Below are 24828 nucleotides of genomic sequence, written 5' to 3' on the forward strand. Positions count from 1 at the left end.
CGATTTAACAGTATGTTGGAAGAGTACCTTCGGCACTTTGTCAATGCCAGTCAACGAAATTGGCCTTCCTTGTTGGATGTGGCGCAATTCTGCTTTAATAGCCAGAAAAGTTCTGCTACTAATAAATCACCTTTTGAAATTGTTACAGGTCAACAGCCGCTGGTGCCTCATTCAGTTGACATTCCATACACAGGCAAAAATCCAAAAGCGTACCTATTCACCAAAGAGTGGAAACAGAACGAGGAGATCGCGAAGGCGCATTTGACAAAGGCATCAAGGAGGATGAAGAAATGGGCGGACACAAGCCGACGTCCACAAGAGTTCCAAGTGGGAGACATGGTCCTGCTCAAACTTCGACCTGAACAACTTCGCTGCCTACGGAACAGAGATAGACGACTTGTCAGGAAGTACGAGGGACCCCTCCCAGTCCTAGCTAAAGTGGGACCCGTAGCCTACAAACTGGATCTCCCACAGTGGATGTCATTCCACCCAGTGTTCCATGTCAGCAACTTGAAGGAGTACCACCCAGACACAGTAGACGATCAGCGCAACAAATCAAAGCGACCTCCAATTACAAAGAAAGCACCTGCGAGCAAAGAAGTGGAAGAAATCCTTGCAGAACGCACAGCAACGGCATGTCACCGCCGCCCGCACACAGAATACCTTGTCAAGTGGAAAGCTCAAGGAATAGAAGAAACAAGCTGGGAGAAAGCAACCGACCTCCAACCTTTCCAAAACAAGATTGAAGACTTCATCAAGACCCGTTCGACAGGGACGTCGAACCTCTGAGTGGGGGAGAGTGTAAGGGGGGATTATCTTTGTAATCAAACTATGTAACAATGGGGAGAGACTTACTCTATTGTGTTATATGGAGCTTTGTAATAGCCATTGTCAGTAGGACTCAAGTTGGTATAAGAAACACTATAGGGGGAGTGACATGTCATACTGGACAGTCACTCGGTTGTTGGTAGTCTACCATCTCTAGTAGTTGCCCCCCTACTACTATGAGATGGGACCCGTGGTGTAACACTGTTGCTTATCTATGAATAACATCATCCGCGTATTGTTCCTTCTTGAGTGTCCCATATGTTATCCATGTGTGTGTGCCTGATTGAGATGCTTGTCCTTATGTTGCTATCGTATGCATGCTATTATATTCACTATATGTGGTTCCTATCTAACCCTTGCATGTGATCTTTGCAGCTAGAGTGATCTAGTTCCCTTGGCTGGCTTACTTCGGGGGAGACAAGTAAGCGCCGCACGGGTCCGGACGGTAGGCCCCGTGACACTATGCACGGGATCTATAAATTTTATATAAAAAATTATCAATATTTAAATATGATTAAATATATAAGCTGAAATTTATATTAGTATACTTTTTTAATTAAATCAAATAAAATAATTATACAATATTATTAAAAAAGATGATCGTGCCATTGTATCATTTATGTATAAATTTAGGTTAATAAGAACTTTAGTTGTTCCATTTATCGAATATTTAGAGTAAAATTATATTGTTTTCATAATCGATCAAAACAAACTTACAAAATTAAAAATGATGTTTATAATATTAGCAAATATTCTATAATTTAAAGTGTGGCATTGTCCTTAAAAAACATAATTTTATAGGCCAAATGCTACAAAATTCAATTGGATATTAAATTCTGAATTATTTGATATTTAAATTTAAAATACATATCATTTTAGAATTAGAATGATACAAAATTTATTGGAATTCAAATTCTAAACTAATTGATATTTAATTTGAAATACATATAGCATTTTAGGATTAATTGTTAAATTTAAATAGCAAATAAAGTACATCAGCTAAAATACACCCGTTCAACTTCTCTATATCATCCATTTCTTCTTTCTTTTACAATCATTTGTTTTTTTCCCTTTCCTATAAAGAGAAAAATAAATAAATCAAAAGTAAAACAAACCAATAGATAAATCAAACATTATCATAGGATTTAAATTAATTAATTAGATTAATTTAAAAAATATTACAATGACAGAGTCAAATTTAAAATATTTTGATAAACATTAGTTAATCTCATCGTGATTAGTCAAAATCTGCTCTATCATTCTATTTAGAATCAAATAATATACAGCTACAGAAGAAGAGAATAGCTATTAATAATGGAGGATAGCTATTAATAATAGAACTCAATCCAGCAACCATCAATCCAACAACATTGTTAAATGAAGGAGATTTGTATAATATCTTCTCGTTAAACCAACAAAAATGAAGGAAGAACCTGGGTTTCGGAAAACGGCTTGCACTGCATGAGCTGCGAGATCTGCTCGATGTTGGGCCTGTCCTGATAATCAAGCCTACATAAGATAGAAAACAAATTCAGGATCAAACTCATAAACATCAGGAAAATAGAAAACCCAAATGAACTTAGTAACTGACCTTAAAAGTTGGTCATGAAATGTAAGACTATGGTCGAGAATGAGTAGGGATGATGATTTTCATATGGACCATATTTCATCTCTGAGACATGAATCTTTGTGACTTTATTCTGGCATCAGGCGGAGATAAATATTGTGCAGTATCCTGAAACAATCAATACTAAGTGAATATCATTTGGGTTCATTTGGCTTTTATATATATAATAGATAAATGATAGATGATGGTGCTATTGACAGGAAGAATATGATATCTCTACCATTCTGTAAAAAGAACAACCCGCTGATAAAAACAAACATAACAATTGAGAAAAAGAGAAGACGATATAGAAGCATTATGCATTGAGCCAACACTTTTACCTGGTAACGGAATCAGGGGACCTTGCTGTTCTTAGATTATAGACTTGGACGGCGGCAACATGAGGGCTGATTGAACCTTTGGTACAAATAAAAAGATATAGGGATTTTTGATAATATAAACTGACCCCTTAAATCATATATGACTAATTTAGAAATAAGATTCAATGATCTAATAATGCATACATATAACTTAAAATCCAAACAATTGAAGAGATAAATCGTAAATTAAAAAAAAAACATCACCAGATGAGAGTCGTCCGATGCTTGACAGTCTTCTTGAGCTTGCGATGTTTGGACTTGGAGCATCCAGCCATGTCCTTCTAAGGTATCAATTTCTTTTTCAACCTTCAAACTAAGATAAAAGCGTTGGTTTGTAAAGCTCTCAACACTAAATGACAGATTAAAGAAAAAATAGAAGCACTTTTGTGTGACAATGATTCTTAGAAGGAAGTAACCTTAACCATTTATAAAATGGAATAAACTAATTAGTTGACTGAAAATCCAAATCCCAATGGAGTGATAAATTACATCAATTTTGAAAATCCAAATCCTAATGATTTTCAAAAGGATGAAACCTAAGCCTAACAATCAATTATGAGCAGATAAATCTTAAAATAAGAAACATTACCCCTTCTTGCGCCCACTATGCTTCGAATTGGAGAGACTAAATGCTAACCATCTATCTCTTTCCATTCCTGTTCCTATTCCAGGAATGCTTTTTTAATAGGATCAGTTGCAATTAAAACCATAAAGTTAGAGAAAAGAGCACAACAGACAAAGGAAGGAAGCCAAGATGAGTTCATAGTGCCAAACAATCTGTCAAGACAAATGATTATTGATGTTGTAGACTAATATTTTACCCACCAACCAAACAGAGCAAACTTTTTCATATTCAAAATAGCATAACAATATTGACATTTGAGCAATAAACAACATAATAAACATATTACATTTTTGAATTGGTCTTTCATCATGCAATTGAAAATTCAATTGGGAAAAAACAACCCTAGATCAGGAAAGAGAGAAACAAACCATATGAGGTATATCAGAATTAGGATTTTAGATGCCATTTTGTATAGCAGTAGATGATCTCCGAACCATTTTCTTCTCTGCTCCTCCAGAATTAGGATTTTGGGTGCCATTTTGTATAGCAGTAGATGATCTCCGAACCATTTTCTTCTCTGCTCCTCCAGATTTCTCCATTTCTTCCTTTCCTTCGCTTTTCCCTCTCTTTTCTCTCTCTCTTTGCTTTTATAATTTGATTTATTGCTAATCAAGAGAGATTATTGCAGCTGAGAATTCTATTGAGAGTCTGCTAGTTGTTGAAATTCCTCAAAAAAACAAAAAGCTAGTTGTTAAGGAAGATAAGGCGTGAGTCGGTGTTTTCCGGAAAGTTAGCTTCAGAAGATGAAGATAGGGTGAGAGGAGTCCGTTTTCCTAAGATGTAGCTTAATTAGTTGAGTTCCTTATTTTATCTAGCTACTGAACAAATTAAAAAGTGTTTGAAAATTTCAGGAAAGAAAATAATCCGAAAATCTATAAAAACAAAAACTAATTTATAGATAAGGTTTTAAATTTTAGCTTTTAAGTAGAAAATTACACTTCATCAGTTAGCATCCGTATTAAGCCACATAGGAAAGTGGTAGTTCTAGTATGATGACAAGTGTTACTTTTATTTCCGTGTTTTATATATATATAATAGATAACTCTTTTTTGTATGTTTAAAAGAACCATCTATTCCTTCAAAAAAAAAAAAAACCCATCTAATTTCGAAATTAACTGATTCAAAATAAAGTCTGTATTAAATTATTAATAACTTAGTTTGCTAAAATTATGCTAAATTCTATCGGTTAGAAACTTGAAATAAACATGTATAAAGTCCAATGATATTTGGAAGAGTTCTTATATTAAGCACCGGGTTTTCCATGTCACTCGGAAGACCCCCAATTCACATTTGGACACGTGTATTGTGACCCCACGTAATAATTAAAATAGTGGGACCTCTTATAATATTTGTGGGTCCATGTTACACGTGTCAAAATATGTATGAAATGTCCTCCATTTGACATGAAGAACCCGGTGCTTCTAATAATTTGCCTATTTGGAAAGTGATGTGATAGTTAAATATTTTTCAAATTTTCATTAACATTTGATTAGAAACGTTATGATAAATTTGTACAATTTCATATATTAAAGAAAAATCGGTTGTTCTCCGAAAATATTTGGGGCAAAATTGACTCTTATCCTGGTATATTATCATGCGGTTAAAATGGGTATAATTATCTGTGTTTTGATTCGATATATTAAGAGAAATTGGGAGTTATGATTCACTTTACTGATATGATGAATAAGTTATATTTTACATACCCATAGAGAGGAATTTGTGTTGGTTTGAAACTTAAGTAGAGGTGTTCAAAACCCAAAGCAGGTCGAAATAACTGACCGAATTGGTGAATTTTGGTTTTCTGGTTCAATTTGTCAATCTATTTGGTTCAATATTTTAGTCTAATTGGTTCGATTTCAGTGTTAATTTATATAATAAATCTGTAATTTCGGCCGGTTTGGTTTTTATGTCAAATTTATCAATTGAATTTATTATTTATAAGATATTTATAATAACAATCAGATATTTAAAAATATTAATAATATTTTCAGTTATTAATTTCTCAATTAGTATATTACTATCTTTTTTTAATATCCTAATCGGTTAATATTTATAAGTTCTTTCAACTGTCAATTGTGCAATACGACACTTGAGTGTTGTGGATAGCTTCCCTTCGTGTTTGAACTCGGAAACTATTGCTCACCTGCTACGGGATTGCCAAGAGGCTCGCAAGATTTGGGATTTCTTCATCCGATTACTTGGGGACAGGCTTTCAAAATGTCTAATGCATGCTTCAATATAATGGATTTGGAAAAAATTATGTCGTTCTCGAAAAATATCAGGGGAAAAATTGACTCTTATCGTGGTATATTAACGTATAGTTAAAATGGGTATAATTATTTGTATTTTGATTCGATATATTGAGGAAACTTGGGAGTAAAGATTCACTTTACTTATATGATGAAGAAGTTATATTTTACATACACATAGAGAGGAATTTGTTTTGGTCTGAAACTTAAGTAGAGGTATTCAAAAACTGAATAAAGCCGAAATAATTGGCCGAATTGATGAATTTTGGTTTTCTAGTTCAGTTTTTCAATCTATTTGGTTCGATTTTTTATTGTAATTGGTTCGATTTCAGTCTTAATTTATATAATAGATATCAGTAATTTCAACTGGTTCGGTTTTATGTCAAAATTATCAAATGAACTGAAACAAAATTCAATTGAATTTATTATTTATAAGATATTTATAATAACAAGTGGATATCTAAAAATATTAATAATACTTTCAGTTATTAATTTCTCAATTAATATATTAATAATTTTTTTAATATCCTAAACATTTCTATTATCCTAGTAAGTTATTGGGGGTTTAATCTGAAACGGTTTTAGGGATTGGCTAGGGGGTTTTGTCTGCAACCTTGGGATATGCACAGTAGTATTCGTTGAGTTCTGAGGGCTATACTACGGGACCGAAGAGATAATTGAGGAGTGTAAACAGATCATTTTTTAGGTTGATTCTCTTACTGTGGTTCGACTTGTACTATCTCTAGGCACTTCGGTCCATCGCTATTATTGGATAATTGAGGAGTGTAAAACTTTATTGAAGCAAGATTGTGATGTTAGAGTCGTTCATAGATTGTGGAATGAGTCTCCCTCATTGAGTTTAAATTTAGTGTCAGTTTTTTCCTTATGTTTGTTTAGCCTAGTTTTGTAGGTTTTGTTCCTGGTTTTTACCCCTTCCTCTATTATAAAAAAAATGATTTTTTATATTTTTTTAGTTTAAAATAAAATTTACACTAAATTAATTAAACTTTATATTTGTATTTTTATTTAACTTAACAAATAGAATATGTGATGTAACCGAAATCAAAATCGAACGGAAATGTTTGATTCAGTTCAGTTTCTTATTATTATTCGGTTAAATTCGATCTTTTTTTTGGTAGAAAAGGAAAGCAAAGCAAAGCAAAACAAGCAACTACACCGGGATTAGCCTAGGAAAGCTAACCCCAATCCTATCCTCTAAAAGAAGAGGAGAAAGAGCGATAGGGGGAACGGTTAGGGTAGAAACACCTAACACCCCCTCATGGCCTGCCGCCGCCAAGTGATCTGCAACACGGTTCTGCTCCCAGAAAATGTGGCTGAACTCAAGGATATCAAATGAGGGGCTAAGCCTCTTAATAGCTTTAATAAGGTTGCGGCTATGAAGACCCATGGCATGACTACCCAAAATCATATTGATGGCCTCCAAGTTATCTGACTCCACAGAAAGCCTCTTAACACCCAGCCTCCAAGTTAAATTCGATCTTTAATTTATTGGATATTAAGTTATTTCGGTTTGATTCGACTTTCATACCGAATTGACCGTTGAATATCCCTACACTCAAGACGAGCGATGAAATTTGAGCGAGTCTGATATATGCAAGTTTAGTGGGACTGATTAGACCTTCTTCTACAGGCCTCTATGCTAAACCATGTTGTTTTTTTTTTTGGTTTATTTGCATAAATGTTGGATAGTTATTCTCTTAAAATTGATTTTCTTCAATTAATTCTTTTCACCATATATTTTATATGTAGAAAAATAAGTTGATGGATTTCATATTCTACAACAACAACAACAAAGCCTTAGTCCCGAAATGATTCGGGGTCGACTAACATGAACCATCATATAAAACCGTGAAAATCAAGTCGTGTCAGCAACACAGATTCGCTCCCTCCACTCCGTCCTATCCACTACCATATTTTCCTCAATTCCCAATAAACTCATATCACTCTCGATCACCCTCCTCCAAGTTTGCTTAGGTCTTCCCCTACCCCTCACCACTATATCCCTTTGCCACTCTTCGGTTCTCCTAACCGGCGCATCAAGCGCTCTACGTCTCACATGGCCAAACCACCTTAGTCGGTTTTCTCTCATTTTATTCTCAATAGACGTGACCCCTACTTTTGTCCTAATTATTTCATTACGCACCCGGTCCTTTCTCGTATGACCACACATCCATCTCAACATACGCATCTCCGCCACCGACATCTTATGGATGTGGCAGTGTTTCACTGCCCAACACTCCGTACCATATAACAATGCTGGTCTAATTGCCGTCGGGTAGAATTTTCCCTTCAATCTATTAGACATGCCGGGATCACAAAGGAAACCCGTAGCACTCTTTCACTTCGACCAACCAGCTTTAATCCTATGAGCAACATCTCCATCTACTTCTCCATCCGTTTGGATAATAGATCCTAAATACCGGAAGCAATCCGAGGCCTGAACAACTCTCCCATCTAGGGTGATTGTCCCTGCCTCCCTACTCCTATGGACGCTAAACTTACACTCTAAATATTCTGTCTTACTTCGACTCAACTTAAAGCCTCTAGATTCTAGAGTTTGTCTCCATAGTTCCAACTTCCTCTCCACTCCTTCTTTCGTCTCATCAACCAACACAATATCATCTGCAAACAGCATGCACCATGGTATACCATCTTGAAGTGAACTTGTTAGTTCATCCATAACGATGGCAAAAAGAAATGGGCTTAGTGCGGAACCTTGATGCACTCCAATCGTAATAGGAAACTCTTCAGTCTTCCCAACACTAGTACGTACCCTCGTGCATACTCCCTCATACATATCCTTTATGATGTCAATATATTTCCGCGAAATGCCTTTCTTTATCAAGGCCCACCAAAGTACTTCCCTTGGTACCTTATCATATGCTTTCTCCAAGTCAATGAAAACCATATGCAAGTCTTTCTTCTTATTTCGATAGTGCTCCATTAATTGTCTCATTAGATGGATGGCTTCCATAGTTGATCTTCCCGGCATAAAGCCAAACTGGTTTTCCGAGATCTTCACCGTTCTCCTTAGCCTTTGTTCGATCACTCGCTCCCAAAGTTTCATAGTGTGACTCATTAATTTGATTCCCCGATAGTTGGCACAATCTTGGACATCGCCTTTGTTCTTATACAAAGGGATTAAGGTACTTTTCCTCCATTCTGATGGCATCTTATTGTTTCTCCAAATTTTGTTGAAGAACGTCGTCAACCATTCGATTCCTCTTTCTCCCAAACATCTCCAAATCTCAATAGGGATGCCATCAGGTCCTACTGCTTTCTTCAACTTCATCTTACTTAATGCCATTTTGACTTCACCCTTTTGAATTCTCCGCAGGCATTCATGATTTATCATATCGTGATGGATACTTATATCTCCAATATCTTGTTGGCGATCTCCATTAAATAAGTCATCAAAATAGGACCTCCATCGTTCCTTGATATCCTTATCTCCAACTAGGACTTTCTGGTCCACATCCTTCACACATTTAACTTTTCCGAGATCTCGCGTCTTCCTATCTCTCATCCGAGCAATTCTATATATGTCTCTTTCCCCTTCTTTCGTATCCAATCTTGTATACAGATCCCGATTCACCTTTGCTCTAGCATCTCGTATGACCTTCTTTACTTCCCTTTTAGCCTCTTTGTATTTTTCGTAGTTCTCATCATTTCTACATTTCCCCAATAGTTTATAGGATTCTCTCTTACTCTTTACTGCTTGTCGTACTTCTTCTGTCCACCAAGATGTGTCCTTACCCGGTGGCATGCTACCTTTAGATTCCCCTAGAACTTCCTTCGCTACTTCCCTTATACTATGCTCCATCTTATTCCATATCGAATCTATATCTGAATCCATATTGCAAGTCCAAATATCTTTTTTGGTCATCTCATCCACAAATTTTTGTTGATTCTCCCCTTGCAATTTCCACCACTTGATCTTAGTCTCTACTTGAGGTGTTTGTTTTCTTATACATTTCCTACTTCGAAAATCTAACACCACTACTCTATGTTGGGTTGTCGTACTCTCACCAGGGATCACCTTACAATCAATATAACTCTTTCTCCAAGCACTCCTTACTAAGAAGAAGTCAATTTGGCTCGCATTACCGCCACTCCGATAAGTCACTAAGTGGGATGTTCTCTTCATAAACCATGTGTTCATGATACTCAAGTCATAGGCTGATGCGAATTCCAAAATATCATTTCCTGCTTCATTCTTATCTCCAAAACCATACCCTCCATGAACACTCTCAAACCCATCTCGCCTAGAACCCACGTGTCCATTGAGATCACCCCCTAGTACCATTTTTTCATCCCTAGGAACCTGTTGCACCACTTCCTCTAAGTCATCCCAAAAAGCTTGTCTTATAGACACATCTAATCCTATTTGTGGCGCATATGCACTAATGACATTCACAACCTCATTCCCTATCACTAGCTTAACACTCATAATTCTATCGCTCTTCCTAGACACCGCTACTACCTCATCAATATACTCCCTATCAATAAGAATACCTACTCCATTTCTACCTTTATCCTTTCCTGAGTACCAAAGCTTATAACCCCAAGGAGCTATCTCTCTAGCCTTCGCTCCAACCCACTTGGTTTCTTGTAGGCATAATATATTTATTCTCCTCCTCTTCATAACATCTACAATTTCAGCTAATCTTCCTGTCAAAGAACATATGTTCCATGACCCAAAGCGTAACCTACTACCCTTACCCTTACCCCTACCCCTACCATTACCGTGGACTAGCTTATTTACCCGCAACCCTTGCATATTTGACACCACCCCCGGGTCCTGGGGTGGCGCGCCGCTTCGGGGCGACGACCTAGCAACCCTTGCACATTTATCACTACACCCGGGTCTAGGAAGTGCAGCGCGTCGCTGAGTAGGGAACGCCCCAACGGTATTTATATTATGGTTCATGTCATAAGATGTGGCTAAGTTTTACGCTGGCCGCCACAAACCTACCGCAAGCCTCCTCCTTTGTCCGGGCTTGGGACCGGCTGTAAAGGCCACCAAGTGACCCTCACAGGCGAAAGTGACACCTCAGCTCCATCGTTACTGTTTTTATATTATATATAGATATGTAGAGAATTAGAGAAATTTTAGGAATTAATTTAAATTATGTAAAACTTTTAGATATAGATATGCAGAGAATTAGAGAGATTTTAGGGATTAATTTAAATTTTGTAGAACTCTTAGATATATTACGGATAAAATATTCTTTTTATAAATAAATATAATAATATAATTAAAATTAATATATTATATATTATATTATGTTTTTTATCAGTAAAAAAGGAGGAAGTGACACCTCAGCTCCATCGTTACTGTTTTATATTATATATTATGTAGAACTTTTAGATATAGATATGCAGAGAATTAGAGAGATTTTAGAGATTAATTTAAATTCTGTAGAACTCTTAGATATAGTACGGATAAAATAATCTTTTTATAAATAAATATAATAATATAATTAAAATTAATATAATATATATTATATTATGTTTTTTATCAGTAAAAAAGGAGGAAGTGACACCCCAGCTCCATCGTTACTGTTTTATATTATATATAGATATACAGAGAATTAGAGAGATTTTAGGGATTAATTTAAATTATGTAGAACTTTTAGATATAGATATGCAGAGAATTAGAGAGATTTTAGAGATTAATTTAAATTCTGTAGAACTCTTAGATATAGTACGGATAAAATAATCTTTTTATAAATAAATATAATAATATAATTAAAATTAATATAATATATATTATATTATGTTTTTTATCAGTAAAAAAGGAGGAAGTGACACTCCAGCTCCATCGTTACTGTTTTATATTATATATAGATATACAGAGAATTAGAGAGATTTTAGGGATTAATTTAAATTATGTAGAACTTTTAGATATAGATATGCAGAGAATTAGAGAGATTTTAGAGATTAATTTAAATTCTGTAGAACTCTTAGATATAGTACGGATAAAATAATCTTTTTTATAAATAAATATAATAATATAATTAACATTAATATATTATATATTATATTATGTTTTTTATCAGTAAAAAAGTAGGAAGTGACACACCAGCTCCATCGTTACTGTTTTATATTATATATAGATGTGTCATGTATAAATTTTATTATAAAAATATTGATTAAATTTGAAAATTAAAAAGATAAATTTTTAACTAATAGTGGCGTCCATTAGTAATTGCCTGAATGAATTTGTAGTAAAATTATATAGTCAAATTATTTAATTTCCATAGTCAAATTATATAGTCTAATTACCTTAATTCTTCAAATCCTTTAATTCCCTTAATCCTTAGTCAAATTTATAGTCTAATTATATAGTCAAACAACCAAAGGTTTCCCCCTCCTATAAATACCCTCTAGTTTTCACCCCCTCTTCACTCACTCTTCTTGAAAAGAAAAAAGAAAATATTAAAAAGCCTCAGAGTTATGGAAATTTTAAGATCCTTTCGACATGCATTATCTGGTTCGAAACCTTCTTCGATTCTTCATGCTCCTATACATGACCGTCCAAGACCTTCAGGTGATCATTTGAAACCTACTGGTCTGCGGTTGCCAGCACCAAGACTAGGATATTTTGATGGATTTGCACAAAACCATCAGAATATGAAAAATCATGCTGATACACTTCAGCATAGAGCGAAACAATCATCTGCATCAGGACATATTTTTGATTTGCGTAAGAGTATGGCATGGGATAGTGTCTTCGATGGTCCAGGTATGACATATAGGTAGTAAGAAAATGCAATTTTGTATAGGTTTCATTTTCATACTAATGTTTTTTTTTTTCTTTTTTGCCTTCTCAGGGGTTCTTGATCCACAAGAATTGTTTGACATTCTTCATATTCAAGTTGTGGATAATAGGCCAGATGTGGATAGTAGAAGTCGGAAAAGCTTAGATTGGGATAGTGCATTTTTTACAAGTGCAGGTACTGTTTACATGGTTCAGAATAGTCAGAGTTTATGTTTTTTCATTGATAAGTATGTAATGTATCTAAATTGATTATTCTCATAATACTTGTTAGATTTGCTGGATGATGATGAACTGGCAATTGTAAATAGAGGATTCAAAAGACGAGATTGTAATGGGAATGCTGCTTCATCAACAGCCAAACCTGAAAGGAAGAAAGGAAAGCCAGATCCTCATCCTCATCTCATTTAGATTTCAAGATTTGTGGCATAAAAATTGCATTTTGCTTTACATTGCTTATTTGTTCATTGGCCTAATTCATTCATTTTGGCTTGCTTTACAGGGAAAAAAATGGGTTTGAGGGAGTCCAGAGTATCTGCAAAATTAACAAGAAATAGGCAAGGAGATTCTAAAACTTCAAGAGTGCATAGGAAAAGCTTAGATTGGGATGCTGCCTTTTTTACAAGTGCAGGTAGGTACTGTTTACATGGTTCTTTTTTTTGTCTGTCTCCAGAAATTGATTAATTTTATGCTTGTAATAAATTCTTAGGATTGTTGAATGATGAAGAACTCAGAATTGTAAATAGAGGGTACAGATTGTAAACTGGAAAGGAAAAAAGGAAAGCCAGATCCTCATCCTGGTAAGCATATAATTAACTATTAGTATTCATCATATAGTGTCATTTGTGTCATGAAAATTGCATTTTGCTTTACTGTTTGTTTGTTGATTGGCCTAATTAATTCATTTTGCTTTTACAGGGAAAAAAATGGGTTTGAGGGAGTCCCTAAAATCCACTTCTTCTTCTTTTTCGGTTGTTTCTGCTGCTAGCCGTTATGCTTCAGCGGATACTTGGAATAGTTCCATCCATACATCATCCTCTATCAAGCAGAGATCAAATAATTCTGCTGTTGTGAATGAATCTGGAAATGCCAGGAAATCAGTGAGCAAATCGAGCAAGAAGGAAAAAGGGAAGAAGAAGATGTGGTTATGAATCCTACATTTTCTGCTGTATAGTTTGTTGAAATTTTTGTATATTGTGACGACTGAGTAAATACAAGTTAGAATACAAATTTGAAAGGTCTAATCTATTGTAGTTGTATTGTATGACCACTGTTAGAAAGAATACAGTAAATATAAGTTCTCTCTTATCAACAAAGTGTAAATTGATCTAACTACCTGAGAAATATCTAATTTGATGAACCTAAAAGAATACAAAATTGAGTATCTAATTTGATGAAGACAAGTAAGCCAATTACATCAGTCTGAGAAAGCCAATTACATGGTTGTTTAAATACTGATCAGTCTGAGAAAGCCAATTACATGGTTTTTTAAACACTGCATATATATGATCTCAGTTTATGCAGTTGATTGTCATTTATATTGAAAGAAAGCAAAGCTAAACAAAAACAGGATTCCATAGAGACATCTGATCTAGTAAACAAACAAGCAAAGAAGTTCAATTAGCATAAACTACAATTAACAAGAAGAAGAAGGAAGGAGCTCACCTTTTTCAGAGGGCCTTTAATGTCATTTCAGGAGAAATATTGTGTCCTGGCTTCTCTGATGTCATCATTTCTAGATTCAGTACTCTTATCAAATCAATGGGGAAGGGTTCCTTCCTTGTATCTCCTCTACTTTGATCTTCATAGATTGTGCTCCTGCAAATCCTTCAAGTTCTCCAAGACAGTTCCTTCCCTTGTATCTCTTGAACTTTGATCCTCTGCAAGTATTTCGGGTCATTTTTGAAGTAATGACCAACAGTTACTCTGCTAAAAACAGCAGTTTCGTCCTCTGCAGCACCTGGATAGTATACAATAAGGCCTTAGTAGGATAATGAACCTAAGATATGCTTGGGGCCATTTAGAATTTTTGCACACAAAACTATACCATCCATGTCACACAATTACAACTCAAACAAACATCTACATGTCAATCAATACCACATTTACATCGCATCCTTTATTCATTAGTGCCCATAAAAATATGATGATCAGATGATGATGAACTAGTTGGGATTTTCTCTATCACTTGTACCACCTCTTTCATTGTTGGCCTTTTTTGTGGTATTGGATCTATTTAGAACAAGCCAGCAATGCATCTATTTAGAAAGAATCCACATGTCCAATAAGCAAGCATAATAGCATTAATTTCTTTAATAAATTATAATTCTGTCAAATAAATAGATAAAAGTTATCTCTAGTTGAAGAGTATCATCATTTCATTTTAGCAGGCAGAAGAATGTTTTATTCCATAAAATAAGGTTAACATATAATAACTGAGAATTTGCAAATAAATGCACGCTATCAAAATCTGTGACATCAAAATCTGAAAACAAAATAATTATAATCTGACTAGCAAATTTTGGCATACAAAAACTAGTGCTACTGCTAGAAAAAGAGATTGAACATCTACATAAAATCATTCTACCTCTAATCGCCTGTCTGCTAGCTCATCTGTCGTGGATGCGTTCCTGGGGAAGAAATACAAGCGCAAGTTATTTAAATAGGGTGCTATTTAATTATTATTTTAGTCTTGATAATTGCTGTAGGGTAGGTTATTTTTAATGTTATTTAATTATTATTTTAGTTGGGATAGTTGCTGTAGGTTTCATATTATTAGCTAGTAGTATTTTGTTAGGACTTTAAATTGTTAAGTGGTAGAATCCTATTTGAGGAAGGATACCTAGTGCTGTTAGGATTCTTTCTCTCTCTTTAAATAGGGGGAATTTTATGGAATAAAACATCGAGAATTTTAATCAAGAAACTAAGGAAGAGTTGGTGACCTCTTAAATTAAAAAACCACCATTCTCAAATTACGAAAGATAGGTCCTCCAGGCAAAGGCCGTAACAAGAATAAGAACATCGCGCTCGACTTCGCGGTGGAAAAACCTGTGACGAGATCCTATTCATGGACCCTTAACAAATTGGTATCAGAGCCTATCGTCATGGGTGATTTTGAACAATGGACAGCCAAGGTTCAAGAACTGGATCGCAGGGTAGCAGAATCCGATAAAAAATTTAGCCAAGAACTGCGAGAGATAAGAGAGGGCATGAAGGGAATCCAACGATTGTTGGAGGCACACGTCCTGGAAAAAAGAAAAGAACCTGAAGGTGGGACGACAACCGGAAGCAGCGAAACAGAGGCCGGTGACGGTAGTTATGATGGCCAACATCGAAATTCAAACACTCTTATCCCAAAATATACTCGACTTGAGTTTCCTTCTTACAACGGGAAAGAGGATCCTTTAGGCTGGTTGTATCGTTGCGATCAATTTTTCAACAATCAAAAGACAGATGGAAGAGAAAAAGTAGGGTTAGCTGCTTTCCACATGACAGGAGAAGCACAACTGTGGTACTACCGACTCGAACAAGAAGAGCCTGGATTTACTTGGGATCAATTCAAGTCCAATTGTTTGCTGCGATTTGGGCCGCCATTGAGCAGTAACCCCTTAGGCGAATTAGAACCTCCGACAAACGGGAACGGTGGAAGAATACCAGCAGCAATTTCAAACACTCCTTGCTAGGGCTATGTCTGTGAGAACTGATCAACAAGTAGACCTATTTACTGCTGGACTAACAGAAGCTCTAAGGATGGATGTGGAGATGCAAAATCCTCCAACCTTGGCTACCGCTATGAATTTCGCAAGGGCCTTTGAAAAGAAATTGCAAATTAACAGAGTAACGAGCCTAGGACGAGCCACTTATTCGTGGGCAGCCCCTAAAGGAATCAGCTCGCCACCCTCCATTCAAGCCAACCGTGACCAGAGGACTGCGGTGAGCAACAATCCAAAAACTTCGAGCATGGGCAGCAGCGCTCCACCTATAATCAAAAGATTGTCTCGCACCGAAATGGCAGAACGCAGAGCTCGAGGGCAATGTTTCAATTGCGACGAATCATATTCTGCGGGTCATAGGTGTAAACGGCTTTTCTTTCTCTTTGCAGTTGACTCGGACGAAGAAGGAGATACTACAGACGACTTGGAACCTGAAATTTCGCTTCATGCAATTACAGGCATAACAAACTCACAGACCATGCAACTTCGGGCAGTTATTGCAGGAGCAACCATCTGGGTTCTCATTGATTCGGGCAGTACCCACAACTTTATCAGTGAGCAGGCTGCCTCCAAACTGCAATTACCAATGGTGTTCAAACCCAAATTGCAAGTTTCGGTAGCTAATGGGGAGACGATGCACTGCGCAGGTATTTGTGAATCAGTAACACTAACTGTTAACTCAGATTCTTTTATTGCTGACCTATATATTTTACCATTGGATGGGTTTGATGTGGTACTTGGAGTGCGATGGTTGAGTACTTTAGGACCAATTTTGTGGGATTTTACTGTATTAACAATGAGTTTCAGCCTGAATCATAAAAAATTGACATGGAGGGGTGAATGGGTCAAGGCAAAGAACTCACAACTGCACGTGTTACAAGGGGCAGCCTCCCAAACAACTACCATGGACAAATTAATTGCTGAATTTTCCGATTTATTTCTAGAACCACAAGGGCTCCCTCCACCCAGAAATTGTGATCACCGCATTACTTTGAAGAGTGGTTCTGAACCCGTGGTAGTAAGACCTTATCGCTACCCACACTTACAAAAAGAGGAGATTGAAAAACAATGTGCAGCCATGCTTAAGCAAGGCATCATCCAGCCCAGCCGCTCCCCTTTTTCGTCTCTTGTTTTGCTAGTACCAAAGAAAGATGCATCCTGGCGCTTTTGTGTTGATTACCGCGAGCTTAATACACGGACAATCAAAGACAAGTTTCCCATCCCAGTTGTAGATGAGTTATTGGACGAGCTTCATGGTGCTAAATATTTCACAAAACTGGACTTATTATCAGGGTATTTCCAAGTTCGGATGGCTCCTACGGACACTGAAAAAACAGCCTTCCGAACTCACCATGGCCACTTTGAGTTCTTGGTCATGCCATTCGGCCTCACCAATGCACCATCCACTTTTCAATCTCTAATGAATGAGGTATTTCAGTCCTACCTACGTAAGTTTGTATTGGTTTTCTTTGATGATATTCTAGTTTACAGTAAAACATGGGTGGAGCACATGCATCATTTACGGTTGATATTTGAGTTGTTGCGCCAGCACAAATTATTTCTCAAACGGTCCAAGTGTTCGTTTGGAGAAAACCAGGTGACTTACTTGGGTCATGTGATCAATGATCAAGGGGTATCAGTTGATATTACAAAAATTAAATCAGTCCATGAATGGCCCACTCCCACATCTGTTAAGGCCTTGCGCAGCTTTCTGGGATTGACAGGATACTACCGAAAGTTCGTGCAAAATTATGGGATCATTGCTGCCCCCCTAACACAGTTGTTGCGAAAAAACTCTTTTCATTGGGATGAGGCTGCTGATCTTGCCTTCAAACGACTACGAGAAGCCTTATCAACCACACCAGTTTTACAGCTACCGAACTTTGATCTTGAATTTGTGGTAGAATGCGAATCATCTGGCATTGGCATTGGGGCAGTACTGCAGCAACAAGGCCATCTGATTGCATTCTTCAGTCGTAAATTGGCGGACAAACATCTGAAACTACCTGCGTATGAGAGGGAATTGATAGGATTGGCAAAGGCTGTTCAACATTGGAGACCTTATCTTTGGGGACGTTTATTCGTTATCAAAACTAATCATTTCAGCCTTAAGTATCTTTTGGAATAACGGTTGGTCACTCCGCCCCAACAACATTGGATTACTAAACTGCTTGGGTTTGATTTTCGGGTGGATTATAGGGCTGGTACTTTGAATCAGGCTGCTGATGCATTATCGCGACGGGACGAAGATGATCTGTTCTTCTGTGCAATTTCAGGCCCACGGTCTTTTGTGTTGGAAGAAATTCGACAGGAAGTGGCGAATTCAGAGGAAATGCAGAAACTTATCCATCAGATTCAAGCTGGTACAACAAACTCCAGATGGGAAATTAAGGATGGGTTGATTTACTTCAAGGGACGGGTGTATCTTTCACACTCTTCTCCATTGATTCACACCATTATTTCTAATGTCCATTTCTCCACTCATGAAGGGGTTCAAAAAACATTATTCCGCGTGCAAGCTGATTTTTATTGGCAAGGTATGAAAGCATTCATTCGAGATTTTGTGCAGAACTGTTCAATCTGTCAACAAAATAAATGGGAGAATTTGCATCCCGCGGGCCTTCTTCAACCACTTCCAATTCCAATGCAAGTATGGGCTGACATTTCAATGGATTTTATTGAGGGTCTACCAAAGCTCCACGGTTTACCCGAAACCATTGTCAGTGATAGAGATCTCGTGTTTACTAGCGCCTTTTGGAAAGAGTTGTTTCGCTTAAGTGGCACCACTTTAGCCTTTTCTTCTGCCTACCATCCTCAATCGGACGGCCAAACAGAAGTAGTTAACCGTACAATTGAAATGTACCTCCGTTGTTTTGTTGGTGATCAGCCAAGAAAATGGATTGAATGGCTTCCCTGGGTAGAATATTGCTATAACACTGCTTATCATTCTGCACTGGGGATGACACCATTTCAAGCCGTTTACGGTCGCTCCCCTCCCCGTTTGCTCTCCTATGAGTCAGGTTCCACCAGTTTGGAGGCAGTTGATCGCTCTCTCCAAGAGCGCGATACCATGTTGGCTGCCATTCAAGGTCGCCTACAACAAGCTCAAGCTCGAATGAAGAAGTCATATGACAAGAACCATCGGGAATTATCCTTTGAACCGGGTCAATTCGTGTGGCTGAAACTACATCCTTATCGACAACAATCTGTCCAAAAGAGGTCGGTCCACAAGTTGTCTCCACGTTTCTATGGCCCATTCCAAGTTATGAAAAGGGTGGGACAAGTTGCCTACCAGCTGGCTTTACCTGAAACTAGCCGCATTCATGATGTCTTCCACATCTCCTTACTGAAGGAATTCAAAGGTGTTCCTCCTACTGATGTTCCGTCCCTACCACCTCTACGTGAGAGCATAGTGGTTCCCACTCCGAGAGCTGTTCTTCGCTCTAGGCTGAATCGAGGCATTGTTGAACTTTTGGTGGATTGGGCAGCTCTTCCAACTGAGGAAGCTACATGGGTTTCTCTGGCAGATTTCCAAGCGTCTTATCCAGAGTTCGAGCTTGAGGACAAGCTCTTTTTCCAGGAAGGGTGTAATGTTGTGGATGCGTTCGTGGGGAAGAAATACAAGCGCAAGTTATTTAAATAGGGTGCTATTTAATTATTATTTTAGTTTTGATAATTGCTGTAGGGTAGGTTATTTTTAATGTTATTTAATTATTATTTTAGTTGGGATAGTTGCTGTAGGTTTCATATTATTAGCTAGTAGTATTTTGTTAGGACTTTAAATTGTTAAGTGGTAGAATCCTATTTGAGGAAGGATACCTAGTGCTGTTAGGATTCTTTCTCTCTCTTTAAATAGGGGGAATTTTATGGAATAAAACATCGAGAATTTTAATCAAAAAACTAAGGAAGAGTTGGTGACCTCTTAAATTAAAAAACCACCATTCTCAAATTACGAAAGATAGGTCCTCCAAGCAAAGGCCGTAACAAGAATAAGAACATCGTGCTCGACTTCGCGGTGGAAAAACCTGTGACGAGATCCTATTCACGGACCCTTAACATCATCCTTGTAAATTAATCCAATTCGTGCCTCCAACTTCAATTTTCCACATCAAATCTTGAATAGAACCCTTCAAATTGGCTCAAAATCAAAGACAACCGCATCAGCAATTAGAACAACGACGTTCCTCTAGCTAAGAGCAGATGAGAGAAGAGAAGGCTGAAATTAAAGTGAGCTGAGGGAAGGGGGAAAGTAAGGCGCCAAAGCAAATATTCACCCTTTCCTTTCTATTCTAATAGTATCTTTTTTATTTGGGATAAATGTGTTGAAATAATGAACTTATAATTAATAGTCTTTAATTTGGTTCACTGTATGATCCAAGAGTCATTTATGTATCTGTGTCTGTATCTGTATTTATAGAGAGTTAATGTGGTTTACTAAGAGTCATGTTTGTAATCTATAAATACCTATCAATACAAAGTAGTAAGGCAAGAGAATCAGAAGAGAATTTCTTCCAGCAATTATACTCTTCCTCTGTTACCTCTGAAAGTTTATTTATTTGATCCAACAAATTGGTATCAGAGCCAGACAAAAATTCTCCTGAAAATTGAGAATAATGGTGAAAAGAGAAATCGCCATTGATTCGTGGGAGACCAAGTCCCAGATTTGGAAAGCTATGCGCTTATGCATAGATGACATCAAAGAACAAGTTGATTCTTTGACCTTCAAGGAGATCAGGAGGGTGTTGGAAAATGATTTGGGATTGGAGAAATATGCTTTGGATGGACAAAAGAAATTTGTCATGCAATGTCTGGTGGAATCCTTAGAAAATGATGATGATGAGAATTCTGAGGATTTAGGAGAAATTGGTGAAAGACATGTGAAGGTACAAGAACATGTATCTGATGATGATGAGATAATGGAAGATTCTCCTGTGACGGGTCTTTTGCCAGAAACTGATCCAGTCAGTAAGAAGAAAGAAGTTCCAAGTAAGTTCAACATTAGCAAGGCCATGATGAAGAGAGTTTCCTATATTAAAGCCAATTATGAGGAACTTACAACGGTCAGTCTTTGTCGACTGTTAGAGGAAGATATGGGAATTGAGAAATTTGCACTTGATCCATCCAACAAATTTGGTATCAGAGCCGGTATTTCTTATTATTTATTGATGATTATACTCGGAAAACATGGGTTTATTTTTTGAAGGCAAAATCTGAAGCATTTGAAGTGTTTAAAAAATTTAAAGCACTAGTTGAGAATGAAAGCGGTTTGAAGATTCAAGCATTGCGAACTGATCGAGGAGGAGAATTCACATCTGAGAAATTCAATCAGTTCTGTGATTATAATGGTGTTCGTCGATTGCTTACTGTTCCAAGATCTCCTCAACAAAACGGTGTCGTGGAACGGAAAAATAGAACCATTCTTAACATGACCCGAAGCATGATGAAGTGCAAAGGTATGCCAAAAGAATTTTGGGCAGAAGCAGTAACATGTGCAGTCTATTTGAATAATAGAAGTCCTTCAAAGAAGCTTTTGCAAAAGACCCCCAATGAAGCATGGTGTGGAAAGAAACCAAATATTTCTCATGTAAAAGTATTTGGTTGTCTTGGTTATGTTCATGTTGCTGACGAATTGAGAAGCAAATTGGATGATAAAAGTGAGAAGATGGTGTTTATTGGCTATGCAAAAAATTCCAAAGGTTATAAATTTTATAATCCTCGGGATGGAAAAGTTGTGATAAGCAGAGATGCAGAATTTCAAGAAGAAAGCTCTTGGAATTGGAAGATTCCAGAAGATGAAAATTATGATTTTCTTCCTATATATGATGATGATTTTGCAGGTCAAAATGAAGATGTAATTATCACACCACCAAACTCACCTTCCACATCTCAGACAAATGTGACAGACTCATCCCCAGAAAGTTCATCAAAGAGGCAGCCTCGAATGAGAAGCTTGAGTGAGATTTATGCAGAAACTGAAGAAGTAGATAACGCTACTTTATTCTGTTTGTTTGCTGATACAGAACCTGTACAATTTGAAGAAGCTGTTCAGGAAAAGAAATGTGAGGTCAAGCTAATGAAGGAATTGAAGGAGACATTTTCCAATGAAGGATTGTCATCAAAAGCATCTGAAAAAGAAGTCAAGGAAGTTGAAAAGAGAAAGGAAAGAGTGAAAGAACTCGGAGTAATTGACATGAGTAGTATTATGTCAATGTCATGTAGAAGGTGCACTACAAGTTATGTTCCACATCCAAACCCCAAAATACCAGTTGACAGTGATAATAATGATGCTGATGGTACTGACGAAGACGATGATGATGAGGAAGAAGAAAAGGATGGAGATAATAATGTCGATGATGGAATACTCCGTGAAAAGGTCAATAACAATCAAATTCGAAGAAAACGATGGAGATAATAATGGGAATGATGAAAGCTCGGAGTGAAGAGGTCAATAACGATGAAGTTCGAAAATGTAGCAAATTAAGAACTGTTATTGGTGTTACTAAGGGATAAATTATAAGTTTAAGGGGGTGTGTTGAAATAATGAACTTATAATTAATAGTCTTTAATTTGGTTCACTGTATGATCCAAGAGTCATTTCTGTATCTGTGTCTGTATCTGTATTTATAGAGAGTTAATGTGGTTTACTAAGAGTCATGTTTGTAATCTATAAATACCTATCAATACAAAGTAGTAAGGCAAGAGAATCAGAAGAGAATTTCTTCCAGCAATTATACTCTTCCTCTGTTACCCCTGAAAGTTTATTTATTTGATCCAACAAAATGTATATGAGTACCTTTTTTATTCGGATCGGGTAGATTATGGATTCAGATTTTATCTAATTGAGTTATTAGATAACTAGAAATCCTAATTGTATTAAGAGAATTTATTTCTATCTAACTTAGTGTTAAATTAAAGTTATTTAAGAATTAACATATAATTCATTGTCCAAAACTTATATGAGATGTTACTTCCGAAGGACAGTAAATGGGCATCATATAAATATATCCCTTATTTATTTTAGAAGAGTCTTGTGAATGCATCGTGTAGTTTGATGTTTGGCTCATGAAGGACAGTGATGTCTTCCTTATTGAAATCCGCTCTCTAACCGTCTCCAATGACTTGAAATGACAACAACAGTCAGAAAAGGGGGCTGAAGTTTTGGCAAACCCTCTCTGATGCCTCAGTTAGATAGGTACTTGAGGAAGTACGAAGTTAACTTGAAAGTAGTTGAGTAAGGGAGATAATAATAATAGGAATTGCGTACTTGTAGCTCTAATTTCCAAGCTATTTATAGGCAATTCACTTACACAAAATTAGTGTACCTTGACACATGGCAACTTCTAATTGGGTTTCGAACCTTATCTTTCCATTCCATACTAAATGAGAGTTGGGGAGCGTGCCTTTGGGATTCAGGAAGGCTATTTGTCCATGTGTCCCAAAGAGGCTTTCTTCATCATTAAGTGTCTGTGTAACTGAACATCCCTCGGCTTGGGGAGCTTAGGCCTAAATGCTTGATTCGGGCTTTAAACCAATGCTTGAGCGATCAAGCTTAATTATTTGTGACTGTATCAGATGTCCCCTCCTTTGATTCGTAATGAAGTCTTTTAGGGTTTCTTTACTTTGAATAAAACGTTGTGATTAGGTGTGTCTGACATTGAGATGTCATCCTAACATCATACGCGAGTCGTTTTCTGCAAAATCTCATTATTACAAAGCGTTTGATTGCCTCAAGAATAAGAAAAACGCTTCAAATCGCTGGCTCATTATAAATTCGAGAAAAAGCTTTCCTCTCCATTTTCCTTGTTTCCTGCATTTGCGAATCTGCAATTCTTAAACTTGCAAGTGCTTGTGCTTTTCTTTTGTTTAATTCCTTTGCTTTCTTCATTTAAATGGCTCCTTAATCTTCGAAAAACGCCTCTAAGAAAGTTCATGCTAAAAAACATGCTGATACTGATAAAGTTGTGAAACCTTGCGAAGTAAATAGATTCTCGAGATTGGTTCTAAACTCTCGATTAATTACTTTACCTTAGTCCGGGTAAAGTAATTAATCTAAAGAAGCATTAAGTTTTATTAATCTAAATCTTTTTAAACTACTTTACCTTGGTCTAACTTACTTAAGATTCAAGAAAACCTCTCGAGCTATTAGTTCTAAACTTTCGATTAATCATTTTACCTTGGTCTGGCTAAAGTAATTAATCCAAATAAGCATTAAGTTTTCTTAGTTCCAAAACTTTGATGTATTACTTCACGTTGGTCCGGTTCAAGTAATAATCTAAGTTTGTAATAAGATTCATTAAAAACCTTGGAAAACCAATATGCCACACTAAATGGTCATTAGGTCAAACTCATGAGTTTCGATTAATCAATTTAATCATGATCAATATAAATGATTAATTATATTCAAGTTAAGAATTGGTCCATCTCCCATAAGCATTAAGAATCATAAGTTAGTTCTTAAAAGGATAAAAATGGCTTAATTAGGTTAAACGTGATTGCCACATAATTAAGGTTAAGATCCGTTTTTAGCCTTAGTTAAGGGCGTTTTTAGTCCAAGGTTAGATTAATATTCACCTTAGAAATATAGATAATGGAGTTCATAGTCTTGATGATTGCTGAATGGACTTC

General features: G+C 36.5%; 1 protein-coding gene and 1 long non-coding RNA gene across 6 annotated transcripts; one reads left to right on the forward strand and one right to left on the reverse strand.

The window, feature by feature from the left end:
• Nucleotides 1-1650: 1650 nt before the first annotated feature.
• Nucleotides 1651-4303, reverse strand: LOC136227725 (uncharacterized). Of its 5 annotated transcripts, none has more exons than XR_010688201.1 (6): nt 3808-4303; nt 3404-3591; nt 2776-3127; nt 2420-2563; nt 2262-2337; nt 1651-1903 (listed from the first exon to the last, which is right to left on the reverse strand). It is a non-coding gene; the product is annotated as an uncharacterized lncRNA (long non-coding RNA). The 5 variants fall into 5 exon arrangements; XR_010688204.1 differs by having other exon boundaries at nt 3404-3470; nt 3808-4302; XR_010688202.1 differs by having other exon boundaries at nt 3404-3476; nt 3808-4302.
• Nucleotides 4304-12151: 7848 nt separating this feature from the next.
• Nucleotides 12152-13081, forward strand: LOC136225989 (uncharacterized). The gene is made up of 3 exons (XM_066014232.1): nt 12152-12457; nt 12546-12668; nt 12765-13081. Exons 1-3 carry the CDS (start codon nt 12169-12171, stop codon nt 12899-12901), a joined length of 549 nt encoding a protein of 182 aa, XP_065870304.1. The 5' UTR covers nt 12152-12168; the 3' UTR covers nt 12902-13081.
• The last annotated feature ends 11747 nt before the right edge of the window (nt 13082-24828 follow it).

The sequence above is a fragment of the Euphorbia lathyris genome, chromosome 4 (assembly GCF_963576675.1).
Source record: "Euphorbia lathyris chromosome 4, ddEupLath1.1, whole genome shotgun sequence".
Classification (NCBI taxonomy): Eukaryota; Viridiplantae; Streptophyta; class Magnoliopsida; order Malpighiales; family Euphorbiaceae; genus Euphorbia; species Euphorbia lathyris.

Coding starts and splice junctions, on each gene's coding strand:
- LOC136225989 (XM_066014232.1), top strand. CDS start 12,169: ATGGAAATTTTAAGATCCTTTCGACATGCATTATCTGGTTCGAAACCT. Junction 12,458..12,545: donor TAGTGTCTTCGATGGTCCAG/GTATGACATATA, acceptor TTGCCTTCTCAG/GGGTTCTTGATCCACAAGAA. Junction 12,669..12,764: donor TGCATTTTTTACAAGTGCAG/GTACTGTTTACA, acceptor AATACTTGTTAG/ATTTGCTGGATGATGATGAA.